We start from the raw sequence: 12,704 nt of genomic DNA, 5'->3' as shown, positions 1-12,704 counted from the left end.
AATAATTCCAATGCACATAATTTAAAACATTTTCTTGGCTTGGCCAGCTTCCTTCTGCTGTAGTGAAGGAAATGACTCTCTCAGCGACTAGCGAACCCTCTTTCAGATGGTCTCAGTGATGGCCATTGGTCAGTGATGACAGTTGGAAATTTGCTAATTATAATAATTATTGCTATTATTATTTATTTATTTAAAATATTTTATAGCTTCTCAAACTCAAATGGCCTAGCCATTCTTCTTACAGGTGGTCTCAGTGATGGCAGTTGGAAGTTTGCTAATTAGCTAACCTGATCTCCTCAGATCCCAGAAGCTAAGCAGGGTTGACCCTGACAAGTATTTGAATGGGAGACCTTCAAGGAATATCAGGGTTGTGGCATAGTGGCAGGCAATGGCAAAACACCTCTGAGGGCGATTCAAGACATGAGTAAGCCAGGCTTCACTCCAGTCTCCTGGAGAAAGGTACTCACCTAGGTCGAAGCCATTGTTGTTCCCCACTGCAACCAGCTTGATCCCAGCTCGGAGGGTGAGATCATCCTGTGCCTCTTCCCCACTCCGTTCCGATTGGCTACTGTTCTACGGCCATGTTCCGTCTATCCCCACACACTTTTATAAAACAGCCACAGGAAATGGAGGACGAAGGTGGCGCTTTTGATTGGCCAGCTGTACGCATGCTTGAAAACACTCAGCTGTGATTGGCTGAATGGGGACTCCTTGGCACCAGAGATTCGCAAGACTTTTACTGGAATCGGTGCTGAGTTCGAGCTGCAGAAGTTCCCTGAAAGTAGTAGTAGTTCCCAACTGAAGTTGGAAATTTGACCGTTAAGACGGGCTTAAGCTGGTACAAAACCACATCGTATCCCAGTGGGTTGTGCGGAGTTTTAGAGTTGAGCGCAAGTTCAACTTAGGTCGATAATGCAAGTGCGGAATCGACCTGAATTTCTCTTACTTTGAGAACCCTATGGGGTCACCATAGATGTGACTTGATAGCAAAAAAGAGAGTATTATTTATTTAAAGCATTTTCATGCCACCTTTCCATCCAGTTCAAGGTTCACAAGGTGGCAAACAGAAAGACAATAAACAAATTCAACCAAACACATACACATGAATGGAAGGTCAGTGAGGGTCAATTACTAATATATTGTTTGTTGTTACAGTGTTCCCTCAGAAAGGTGATTTGTTGTCTGGAACTTCCTTTACCCTTCACTCTTGTTACATAAAAACCTGAACCTTCCTCCCGTGAGCAAACCATTGTTTTGAAAGGTGGCTGGAATGTAATTGTATGTCCAGCTGACATACTTAGGGACTTAACTGTCCCACCTTCTCAAGCCGCTTGAAACTTGGCACCATTCTGTTATTTTTTTTTTGAGACCCAGCAAGGATGAGCGTTCCTTTTCCACTGACATGAGTGCTGTGTGCATGCTCAGAAAACTTTTTACCCACAACCCCCTGGCCACAAACACTAGCAAGCATGGCCCCTTGGCTATTTGCTTTTCTCTTGTGGTTTTTTTTTTTAATATGTGGAGGTTTATGAGCACATATTAAGCACAGCTTGGTCAAAGTCAATGGAAGGGGTTCTACAGTCTCTCTCTTTCGCAGAGAAGCTGGTTAAATGGATGACAAGCAATTTGGCCAGCGAGGGTGATGGAAAGAGATGTCTAGTAGCAGCAGTGGCATAGGAGGTTAAGAGCTCGTGTATCTAATCTGGAGGAACCGGGTTTGATTCCCAGCTCTGCTGCCTGAGCTGTGGAGGCTTATCTGGGGAATTCAGATTAGCCTGTACACTCCCACACACATGCCAGCTGGGTGACCTTGGGCTAGTCACAGCTTCTCGGAGCTCTCTCAGCCCCCACCCACCTCACAGGGTGTTTGTTGTGAGGCTGAAGGCAAGGAGATTGTAAGCCCCTTTGAGTCTCCTGCAGGAGAGAAAGGGGGGATATAAATCCAAACTCCTCCTCCTCCTCCTCCTCCTCCTCCTCTTCTTCTTCTTCTTCTTCTTCTTCTTCTCCTTCTTCTTTTTCTTTCTTCTTCTTCTTCTTCTTCTTCTTCTTCTTCTTCTTCTTCTTCTTCTTCTTCTTCTTCTTCTTCTTCTTCTTCTTCTTCTTCTAGTATTGATGGATGAAAATCTCTCAAAACCAATATCCACTGGCGGCGAATCCCACAATTTAATTATTTAAAAAAACCTTCCATTTATTTCTCCGAAATCTTTCATTTATGTAGCCAGAGCTGCCCTGAGTTCTAGTATTATGGGATGAAAAAGTCTCCCTAATTCTGTGGGCATCTTTGTTTATTTTTCATTGGTGAATTTTGTTGAAAGTGGCCAGCATCCTACCACTCCGCTCAGCCAAATTTGAAGTTTTCCTCATTCTCAAGAAGCCTAGAGGCAGCCACCTCACCCAGCCCCAAAGAGGGTCTGATGAAAACAAACCACGTTGGAAAGGTTTCCATTGGTGTTTGCAAGTGTCTGTCACAACCAGTTATAAAAGGGCTAACTGTTTGTCCGTGAACAAGTTGCTGAAGTCACTGTGAATGACCTGACCTATTGATTAGCTATTGGCCAGTCAGATATCCATTGCTTACATGTTAGTGAGCACGTACACCAGAAGTTATAAAGTTAACTTGGTTTCTTTGTTCTGGCAGAGAACAGCATGCATCAACACGTGAGACAGGAGAACAGAGCAAGATGTAGTCTTAAATGTATAGGTAGTCCTGTAAATATGTAACAGAGCAGTACAGCATTTATTTATTTTTATTCCATGTAACGTTACCCTCTTAGTTAGTAAACTTTCATTATAAATCAACTCAAAAGTTGGCTCTCGTCTTACTGGATGCTGGTTCTGTATCTCTGCCAATTAAGTATCTCTTTAACGCACACTAACAGCTTCCAGCAGCGGAGCAAAACCACGGCTGGCAGCCGGAGCCAATGATTCAGACAACTTGTGCAAGAAGAGCAAAGTGGTCTGTTACGGGCAGAGAGCGGTTGTGTGAGCTGTCGCCGCGCAGGCTAGATTTTCGGCAGGCATCTTCCTCCTTCTCCAACAATCACCCATTATATCACCAGGAAGTTTAAATAATTCTCACAATGGATTGGGTCCTAGTCACTCAGATGAGAAAGATAGAGGCGGAGGTGTCAACAGGTACTTCCTGATGAACCAAGCTCCACTAATCTGGGGCAGGACTTGGAATAAAAAGCCAGGAGGGGAAGGAGACAGGATCCAGGATCCTGCAACTTTTGGGGGGTAAGAAATCTCTTCTTTAGTGTCTGTCCTTCCAGGGACCTTCAAGGGGTATTTTTCCAGGTGTCGTCTTTCCCAGGGTGACAGTATTGCATTGTTCCAAGAGTTCTCCCTCTAGGGAATTCTGCTAGAATTTTGTCTGTAGGCTGAGGGAGTTCCCTAATCTTGAAAGCCGATAATACAATTGATTCTTTGTTCTCACTTGAGATATCAGAAGCTTTTGACTTGAATCTCTGGGCAGCTCAGGCCAGGTAACAAATTCCTCACAGGTGCAGCTTCCAGACAAGGATTCAACCAGGTTCTTGCTGCACTGTAACTTCTCAGCCAGGAGCTGCAAGCGATTCAAGAGATACCACTTTCTGATTGACTGTTGTGCTGAGGACCGTAAATGTAACTAGCCAGAGCATCTTTCTATGCTGTATGGATGTTTGATTGTTCTCAGTTTGTGCCTTGAAGGATGAGAACGGCAGGGAGGAATCCAGCTTGGGGGGGGGGGTTGATTTTTTCCCCCCTATTAGTATTATTAATTTATCATGATTAGATCCTGATCTTCATCAGCAGAGTTAGAGGAGAGAGTGGTGGATTACATACAGCATACCTATAGTATCTATAGGAGGTTACAAAAAGATCCGTTTTGGGATTTTGTGTTTCCACAGCAAGGGAGAACACAAGCATTGGCAGGCAAAATGGATCTTTTTCCCCACCTACTGCATGGCACTATTGTCAATTTCACAGTGGCGCCCGCCATTCTGTGTGCCTAACAATCCCGTGCATGTGTCATTTTTCCTTTTTTTGTTTTGAGGCGGCTGTCTGTGAAGCTACGGGAAATACGTCTAGAGAAGCTGCAATATGGACATATTTGTGTTGTCGTAGCTTCATAGACAACCCCCTCAAAAAAAGAGGAAAAGCGACATATGCACAGGATCACTAGTCTAAACAAATTGTATTCATCAACTTTTGATTGCCAAATAGCAAACAGATGAGCTGCGAGCAGAGGAAACCTTCATGGGGAATATCCACAGAGAATCTCCTGCAACACGCAGAATGGTGGGCACGAGTGGCAGAAACTAGTCAGAGGTTTGGGCGGGAGAAATAAAGCATTTCCTGCTTTCTGACGTTCACTCTGCTGGCAGGAATCATCCTCAACCCGGGTTTTGGGGGAAAGATTGCTAGTTTAGCGATCTTTGAACAATCCAGGTTGAGAGAAATATGATGGACTGAACTCGTTTTGGGGAAGAATTCTGTGCGAAGTTCTTCCCCAAAACGCTATATATAACTTCCTAAAGACGATATACTTGTGCTCTGTAGAATCCACCAATGACTAGTTTACTCATCAAGCAGAGCTCATAAATAATTATTACAGTAGAAAGGGCTGGATTTTGTCTCATTCCCTGTCAAATTATTGGTTAACTGAGTTGTTCTATGCATGGTGGAACTATGGAACTCCTTGCAAAAGGATATTCACTAGGGACCACCTCATGCAAATTTTAGATGCCCAACAAAGGCATCACGAGCTTATGGTGATTCCTTTGTTTTTGAAAGCTTGAAAGCTACTTACAGTGTTTTATCCTGGCAGAAAAGTGGCATAGATTTTTTAAAAAATACATCACAAAATGCCTAAGAGAGCCAGCGTGGTGTAGCTGTTAAGAGCAAATGGATTCAAATCTGGAGAACTGGGTTTGATTCCCCACTCCTCCACCTGAGTGGCAGAGGCTTATCTGGTGAACCAGATGTGTTTTCGCACTCCTATATTCCTGCTGGATGACCTTGGGCTAGTCACAGTTCTCTTTGAACTCTCTGAGCCCCACCTACCTCACAAGGTGTCTGTTGTGGGGAGAGGAAGGGAAAGGAGTTTGTAAGCCACCTTGAGTCCTCTTAGAGAGAAAAGTTGGGTATAAATCCAAACTCTTCTTCTTCTTCTCCTAATAAATTCTAGAGTCTGCAATTTCAGAGTGCAGGCATGAATGTGGATTTCCCCCCCCTATTGCTTTGTAAACAAAATAATATCTGCATTTGATAAACTAGTTCTTTAGAGAAAGCACTTTTTGTTCATGATGTACTGGTTTACTGTCTTCAGGAAGCTTTTTACACAGGACAGCGGTCATAAACTGGATCCTCAAATTCTGGAATTCTGATGCAGATCAGAATTCTAACAGATCTTTCTAAATAATGCACACAAACATTTTTCAGGGATGCTTATTTCCCTCTCGCTTTTGCTGGGATTTCCCTAACAGTGAGAAAGAAGTATCCCTTTTACAGTTCTTTGGTTCTCTTTCTAATCCTCTTATGTACTCCTTTGGCTTTGTCGTTGCATTTAACAGCACAAAGAGATGATTTCCATCCAATCTTCTTTCCAACAGAAAATCTTATTCCAGGAGGGAACTATCCCCAGTTACGATGTTTACTATTTTCACGGAGTTGCTAACTGTCCTACTGTTCCTGGTATCTGCTGGTAAGTTCTAGGGTGGGCATGTTAGAGGTATGCTAAATACGTTTGGGTATATGGCTGCTTGGGATGTGCTCAGTTTATGCATTTGTGCCCACGTGAAAATCATTAGATGGCATTTCCTAATATTTCCCCCCCCCCCCCCCCCCATCAGTGTGGAAAGACCAATAGGATCATGTGGGCTTGGAACCATAACAGCCATGAGAACTGGGAACATTACAAAGGAAGAAAATGGGGGTGTCACATTCTATGTGTGGACACCACGACTCTCTGCTTGTATAGCCCAAAAGAGGTTCACTACATGTTGCTCAATTTTAGCCTTCTTCCTGGTATTTTAAAAATGTGGTGAGAACAACAGGTTTTTCAAAAATAAAATCACAAGGAACCTCTTTGACACATTAAATGTGTTTCGTGCGCATTGTATGCAAAGTGTACATCATTGTTTGGAGGCAACAAAGGATCATAGACAGACAGATAGATACAAGTAGACCAGGCCTCCTGCTTCCTGCCCCGGCAGTGAGGGGAAAACGAGAAAGAGAATGCTGTTGCAGAGATTGCTAGAGTGTCATGGCAACCTGTGACATCACTTGGTAGCAAAGGATGTTGTAGCATCATGTAGTGCTGCCAAATGCCAAGCCCTTCCCTGGGCGGTGTTAGAAACTGTGGACGGACAGACAGACATGAAAACATAACGTGTTTTCCTTGCAACCAGAATATCTCTTGCTCATGTGGCTTTCCTGTACCTCCTCTGAATACTGCTTGTTTTGGGTTTCTGCTGTTCCAGTCACTGCAGATGGTGTGCGGATATCTGGAGGGAAGCCATGCACCCCCCATTCACAGCCGTGGCAGGCAGCTCTTTTCTCCGGCTTCAGTCTGAAATGTGGCGGGACCTTGATCCACAAATCCTGGGTGCTGAGTGCTGCCCACTGTAAAATGAGAAGGTAAGTATAAGCCAGCAAGGCAAGGCACAAGTAGACAAGGTTTCCTGCTTCCGCCGGCCAAAGGAGCAAGGGAGTTTGGTAATCCTGTTTAGGAGAGTCAGCAGGTGTTCAGGAACAGCAGAGCGGGGGGCTTCAGTGCGACGGGTCAGTAGCAAAAACCGCCACCCTCTGCTTAAGAAAACTTAAGGTGCAATTAATGATAAGAAGACGTGTGGTATAAGTATCTAACACAGCAGTTCTCAACCTTCCTAATGCCGTGACCCTTTAATACAGTTCCTCATGTTGTGGTGACCCCCACGCTAACAGTTATCCATTTTACAGATGGAGAACACTGATGCAGAGAGTCTTAGGCAACCCCTGTGAAAGGGTCGTTCGACCCCCAAAGGGTTCGCAACGCACAGGTTGAGAACCGCTGATCTAAGCAAAGTCTTCCCCAAGCCTCCTGTCACTGACATGTTATCTGTGTACACCAATGCTTCCCAAACCTTTTCAGGCCTCCGTCTCCTTGGTTCCATACAATCACCCCCAATGCCCTGCCCCCTACCCTACCCTATAAAAATCAGTATTCAAAATAGTGGTTTGAATGACTCGCTGAGGAAGATAATAACAATTAAATTAAAAGCTGAAAATTACACATCTATTCAAAATCCAATTAACACTTTCTAGTTTAATTTATTCAACAAAACTGATGAACTTGATCCAGTGATACCAGGTTTTTGAAGTCAGAAAAAGATTCTGATAGTTTCCACCAGATTTGACAGCATGATTCCACGGCCAGATCTATTGCAAATAAGTGAACAATTGAAGGGGCCTACCTCCACCATCCCACTGCCGCCCCCTTGCCTCTGTGCACCCCAGGTAATCTCTCCACTTCCCAGGGGACAATACTACCCATTTTGGGGACCACTGGCGTACACCAAGAAAATGTGTGCTAGATAGCAGAAGAAAGTCATTGTATGTAGAAACCAAATATCTATTTAAGTCAGTGCACACGTGAATAACAGGTGCTGGAAATGCAACCTGGTTTGACTGCAATCTTATGTACAGTTACTTGGGGTTCTCCTATTGAACATTCTGGGATTTTCTTCCAGATCAATTAAGACTGAGCTGTAAGCATGAAACACTTTGAAAAGTGTGGGTTCTTATCTGGGAGGCGGGAGGGTGTTTATGCCATACTTACTCAAAAGGAAGAGGATCCCCCATAAAAATGATATACCCAAACAGATTTTTATTACTAGACACACCTGTAACTTGTGTGCAGGGTTACCAGACGTCCTAGAATCACAACTGATCTCTAGACAAGTGGTTCTCAACCTTCCTAAAGCCACGACCTTTTGATACACTTCCTCATGTTGTGGTTATCCCCAACCCTAACATTTATCCATTTTACAGATGGAGAACACTGATGCAGAGAGTCTTAGGCAACCCCTGTGAAAGGGTTGTTCGACCCCCAAAGGGATCACGACCCACAGGTTGAGAACCATTGCTCTAGATAGTGATCAGCTTTATAGTGATAGCATTATACTCTGCTACGGCCCCTCTCTTCCCCAAATCCTGCCTTTTCCAGATTCTACCCACAAATCTCCAGGAATTACCCAACTTGGAGCTGGCAACCCTACTTGTAAACCTCTTTTTTGATGGCATATTTTTGCAACACACACACACACACAACTGCAAAACCATAGTTGTGCATTTTAGTAAGTCCTGAACCTATGTTTTCACTAGAAAACTAATAGCAACTAAAAGAAAGACTCACTGTTCAAATTTTACATAGAGGTTCATGACCTTTCACTGCTGGGTAGGTTGCCAGGATTTGTCCGTTAAGCTGCTTCTAGGGTTTCTGGCAGGATCTTTGGGGGCAGGGAATGGGGGCATGTGGTGTCAATTGTATCCCCACATAACTTCCAGAAAAAAACAGAAATGATGTAGGGCAGCTCTAAGAGTTGCTAGAAATTCTATGGTTTTACCATTTCAGTAATTCCTTGAGATGTAATCTTTCATGTCTGTGTTTGTTTGTTTGTTTGTAAACGATGTGGCCACACAGCTAATATCACCTTAAAAATATTTTCCGCACAGCAGGGATGCTGAGTTGCTTTTACTAGCTTTAAAAGGAGGGAAGGGGTACATGGAGATAAAACAGCAGGCCATACTTCTCTATTACATATTTACAGTAGAAGACTACATCTTTGCAGCTAATATGCTAACTAGCCTTAGAGCAAGTGTGCTCAAACCAAGAAAATAGATCTAACTTCATAACCGCGGGCTACGTAACCACTAGCATGTAACCAAGGTCTGACTGACTGACCAATAGCTAATCAATAGAGTAGATCAGTGGTGGTGAACCTATGGCACGGGTGCCAGAGGTGGCACTCAGAGCCCTTTCTGTGGGCACACGCAAACAGAGTGCCCCCCCCCCAACACATCTAGGCTGGCCTGGGCCACTGGGCTTAATTATTAGCATTAAACTTCAGACCTAGTTTTGGGGAAGCAGTGTAGGTAACCCTGTTAAGCGCTGTTAAACCCCACTAATTTTCATGTGAAGAACTAAAGTGTGATTCTTTACCTGGTAGTAAGCTTGGTTGCTGGCATCGAGGCTTGCTTCAAAGTAAACCCTCGTAGGGTCATGATTCACCCATTGGAAGAGTTGCACGGTTGCTTCAAAGCAAAGCCACCGACTACCACCAAGCTTACTCCTGAGTAACGCACGCCTCGGAGCCAACCGTTTTTTCTAAACTAAAACCTCAGTATTCAGTTAAATTGCCATGTTGGCCTTTTGCGATAAATAAGTGGGTTTTGGGTTGCCATTTGGGCACTCAGTCTCGAAAAGGTTCACCATCACTGGAGTAGGTCACAAAACAGTGACCTCAGCAACTGGTTTGCATACAGACAGTTAACCCTTCAGCAACTGAATTGTGATAGGCACTTGCAAATACCAACAGTTTGGCTGCACTCCCACCAAAAAACATTTTTCAGCCGAGACTGATCGTATGTGCTTCCTTTTTCTCAGGCCGTTTTTCCTCCGCCTCGGAGAGCACAATCTCAAGCGCATCGACTGGTCCGAGCAGATCAAAATTGCCTCCAAAGTCATCGTGCACCCTGCCTATGACCCGCAAACGAAGAACAATGACATCATGTTGATTAAGCTTCTGCTTCCGGCGTGCATCAACGACAAAGTCCAGACTCTTCCCTTGCCCAGCAGTTGCCCAGTTCCTGGGATGGAATGCCTCGTGTCTGGATGGGGTACGACCACAAGCCCACAAGGTGTGTTAGGAAGCATTCGGATCTCATGGGGGGCATGAGACGGGAGTGGTAGCTGTTTTGGCCGCAACCGTGTGGCCACTAGAATGGGTTTCCCCCCCTGAAAGACTTGTGAAGGAATTCAAAACTACATTTATTATCATCAGCTATTGAGTATTGGCACCTTTTGGCGGAGCTCTCCAAAGTCCTGAAGGGATTGATTGGTGGTTATTGGTGCAAACTTATATATGAATGCTGACATGTTTTTACCCAGCCCTCATATGATCATGATGATGCTTCATTTATAGTCTGTTTTTCTCACTGAAACTAAAGGACAGTTATAAAATATGGAAAGCAATTCAGTCAGAAAGCAAAGCCCTTTAGAAAACCATAAAGTAGTACTAGGATTATGGAACTGGCAAACAGTATATAAAAAAATTAAGGCAACAATAAGATCCTTAACTTGTTTACAGCTCTTTCAAAGCCCTTAAGCCTAAGCCAGTGTTCATCGCTACATCTCATGGCTGTGAATTCCATTCATTAGTGATATGTGTGACCATTGCTTTCATAGTCTGTCCCGAATCGTCTGCCAATCAGTTCTTGTTGGGTAGCTGCCTACAGGGGGAAAAGAAGAAAATGGTTTCTCTGTTATATATCTTTGCTCTTCAGACCATTGCTTCATCTAGCCAGGGGCGTAACACCCATGGGTACCATGCGGGGGCAAATGTCCCCAGGCAGTGACCATTTGGTCACTTGGGGGACAGAAAATTGCCCCTCGCAAGGCAGCACAGGACTTACCCAAGGCCAGGGGGCCTGCTGCCGGAGGAGGAGAGGAGCCAGAGGCATCCGCTCTTGAGAGGAGTGATCCATCCTGCCTCAGAGACCAGCGCAGCAGTCACAGCAAGCCCCGAGACAGCCCCAGCGAGAACAGAGGGCCTGGGCAAGAGGAGGGAGAGGCCAGGAATGCTGTAGCTCAATGCAGCAGTACCGTGGGAGGGGGCAGGCTCCTTGCAGGGCCCCCAGCCTAATCCAGAAAGAGATGGGTCCCAAGGGAGTCCGGCTGGCATGGCAACGAACCAGGCAAGGGGGATCTGCCCCAATGGAGCCCAGGGCAAGAAATGAGTTTTCTACCAGGCCGGGGGGGGGGGGGGCGGGCAGAAGGGGGGAATGCTCATTTTTTTGCCCCGTGCTCCACTAGGGGTCGTGGACGTGGAAAGCTTATTTCTTTCCCCAGGCTCTTTTGGGGAAGGACTCATTTTTGCCTCGGGCTCCATTTTGTGTCGATACGCCACTGCATCTAGCTTAGTATCTTCCCACCCTGTCTGGCAGTAGGGCTTTATCATCTCCAGTAGGGAAAGGTCTTCCCCCTGACCCGTTGATGCCAGGACCCAAACCTGAGATGTTGTGTGTAACAAAGCAGGTTCTCTGCCCAAGCCACTTTCTCTATACTACACACAGTTCTGTTAACTTCTGCTACGTACCCTCGACTTCTTTGTATGAGCACCAAAGGTCTGCATTCTTTAGCACAACTAAGGATCTTATTTGTATGGACCGCAAAAAGAGACCAAGGGAGATAACACCAGGTGTGCCATTAGAAAACATTTCAGACCAACATGTTTCTTTGCAGTAAATCTTCCTAACAACCTGCACTGTACAAACATCTCCATCATCGATCATCATGTTTGCCGGTCCATCTACCCTAATTTCATCACTGAGAACATGGTATGTGCTGGAAGGTTGGAAGGTGGCGCAGATTCTTGCCAGGTGAGTCATAATCTCATTGAGGGATATGTTTGGAAGGCAGAGGGAGTACCAGACAAAGTTCCATGGTATCTTGGAGGTCAAAACTCAACCCAGAAGGGAATTATCTTGGGTACTTGCTGCACATTTCAATAAATGCCCCTCTGCTTACTGTTACCTTCATGGTAAAGAATAAGATAGTCCCTATGCAAGCATTCATAGGAAGACGTCGGGGGCAGAGCGCTCATGGAAACAGTGGGGTTATATGTCCCTGGGCGCACGCCAGCTGGTCATGTGGAGGGCGGAGAATCACCCCCACACACACCCCTTGTCCCCTCCCTGCCAGGCTGCTCCTTCAGGTGGTGGAGGCTCCGCCGGCCAAAGGACCAGCATGGCTGGGTTGCTGCTGGGTGCCTCTCAGCCTGGGCCCACCAGGCTGCTCCTTCAGGTGGCAGAGCCTCAGCCATCTGAAGGAGCAGCTTGGCGGGGCTGGGCCAAGGGGTGGCCCACGGGAGGCTCCCGCTGGCTAAGGTAAGTTGGGTCCGGGGGGGAGAGCAGGGGGGACACCTGGACCAGGTGTTGCCCTGGGTGCCATTGCCCCCCCCCCCATGCCTCTAGGTGACATCACATCACAACTGTTTGCTAGGAAGAACGTTTGTGGGCTAATTTGCAATTGCCTTCCCCAGTCATCTACCCTTTTACGCCAGCAACCTGGGCACTCATTTTTACCAATTTTGGAAGGATGGGAGGCTGACTCGACCTTGAGCTGGCAACCTGAAACTGACTTCCATCAGGATCGAACTCAGGTCGTGAGTGCAGCTTTGACTGCCGCACTGCAGCTTACCACTTTGAGCCTTGGGGCTCCTGTTACCTTGATGATATGACCATAATGGGGAGTGGATTGCTAATTGGGTGTTGTTGTTTTTTCCTTTCTTGCAGGGTGATTCGGGCGGTCCTCTTGTCTGCAACGGGAAACTGCAAGGCATCGTGTCCTGGGGTCCCGACGTATGCGCACAACCTAATAGACCTGGAGTCTATGTTAATGTCTGCAAATACGTGGATTGGATTCAAGAAACTATCCGCAACAATTGACGGTTGGGTGGTTC

At 45.8% G+C, this 12,704-nt stretch overlaps 1 protein-coding gene across 2 annotated transcripts; it reads left to right on the top strand.

Annotated features, from left to right (window-relative positions):
* The first annotated feature begins 3,112 nt into the window (after positions 1–3,112).
* LOC125435263 (trypsin-like) lies at positions 3,113–12,704 on the top strand. 2 transcript variants are annotated; one of them, XM_048501450.1, is made up of 6 exons: positions 3,113–3,237; positions 5,595–5,686; positions 6,465–6,621; positions 9,629–9,882; positions 11,486–11,622; positions 12,538–12,704. In XM_048501450.1, exons 1-6 carry the CDS (start codon positions 3,146–3,148, stop codon positions 12,688–12,690), a joined length of 885 nt encoding a protein of 294 aa, XP_048357407.1. In that variant the 5' UTR covers positions 3,113–3,145; the 3' UTR covers positions 12,691–12,704. The 2 variants fall into 2 exon arrangements, with proteins under 2 accessions (XP_048357407.1, XP_048357406.1); XM_048501449.1 differs by having other exon boundaries at positions 6,393–6,621.

Source organism: Sphaerodactylus townsendi, linkage group LG06, assembly GCF_021028975.2.
Source record: "Sphaerodactylus townsendi isolate TG3544 linkage group LG06, MPM_Stown_v2.3, whole genome shotgun sequence".
NCBI classification, from domain to species: domain Eukaryota; kingdom Metazoa; phylum Chordata; class Lepidosauria; order Squamata; family Sphaerodactylidae; genus Sphaerodactylus; species Sphaerodactylus townsendi.
This window is presented reverse-complemented; position numbering and strand designations above follow the sequence as displayed.

What these genes read in the sequence shown, in the direction of transcription:
- LOC125435263 (XM_048501449.1), top strand. Translation starts at nt 3,146, where the DNA reads ATGAACCAAGCTCCACTAATCTGGGGCAGGACTTGGAATAAAAAGCCA. An exon ending in TACGACCACAAGCCCACAAG is followed by an intron (nt 9,883 to 11,485) that starts GTGTGTTAGGAA and finishes GTTTCTTTGCAG; the next exon opens with TAAATCTTCCTAACAACCTG. An exon ending in GTGGCGCAGATTCTTGCCAG is followed by an intron (nt 11,623 to 12,537) that starts GTGAGTCATAAT and finishes CCTTTCTTGCAG; the next exon opens with GGTGATTCGGGCGGTCCTCT.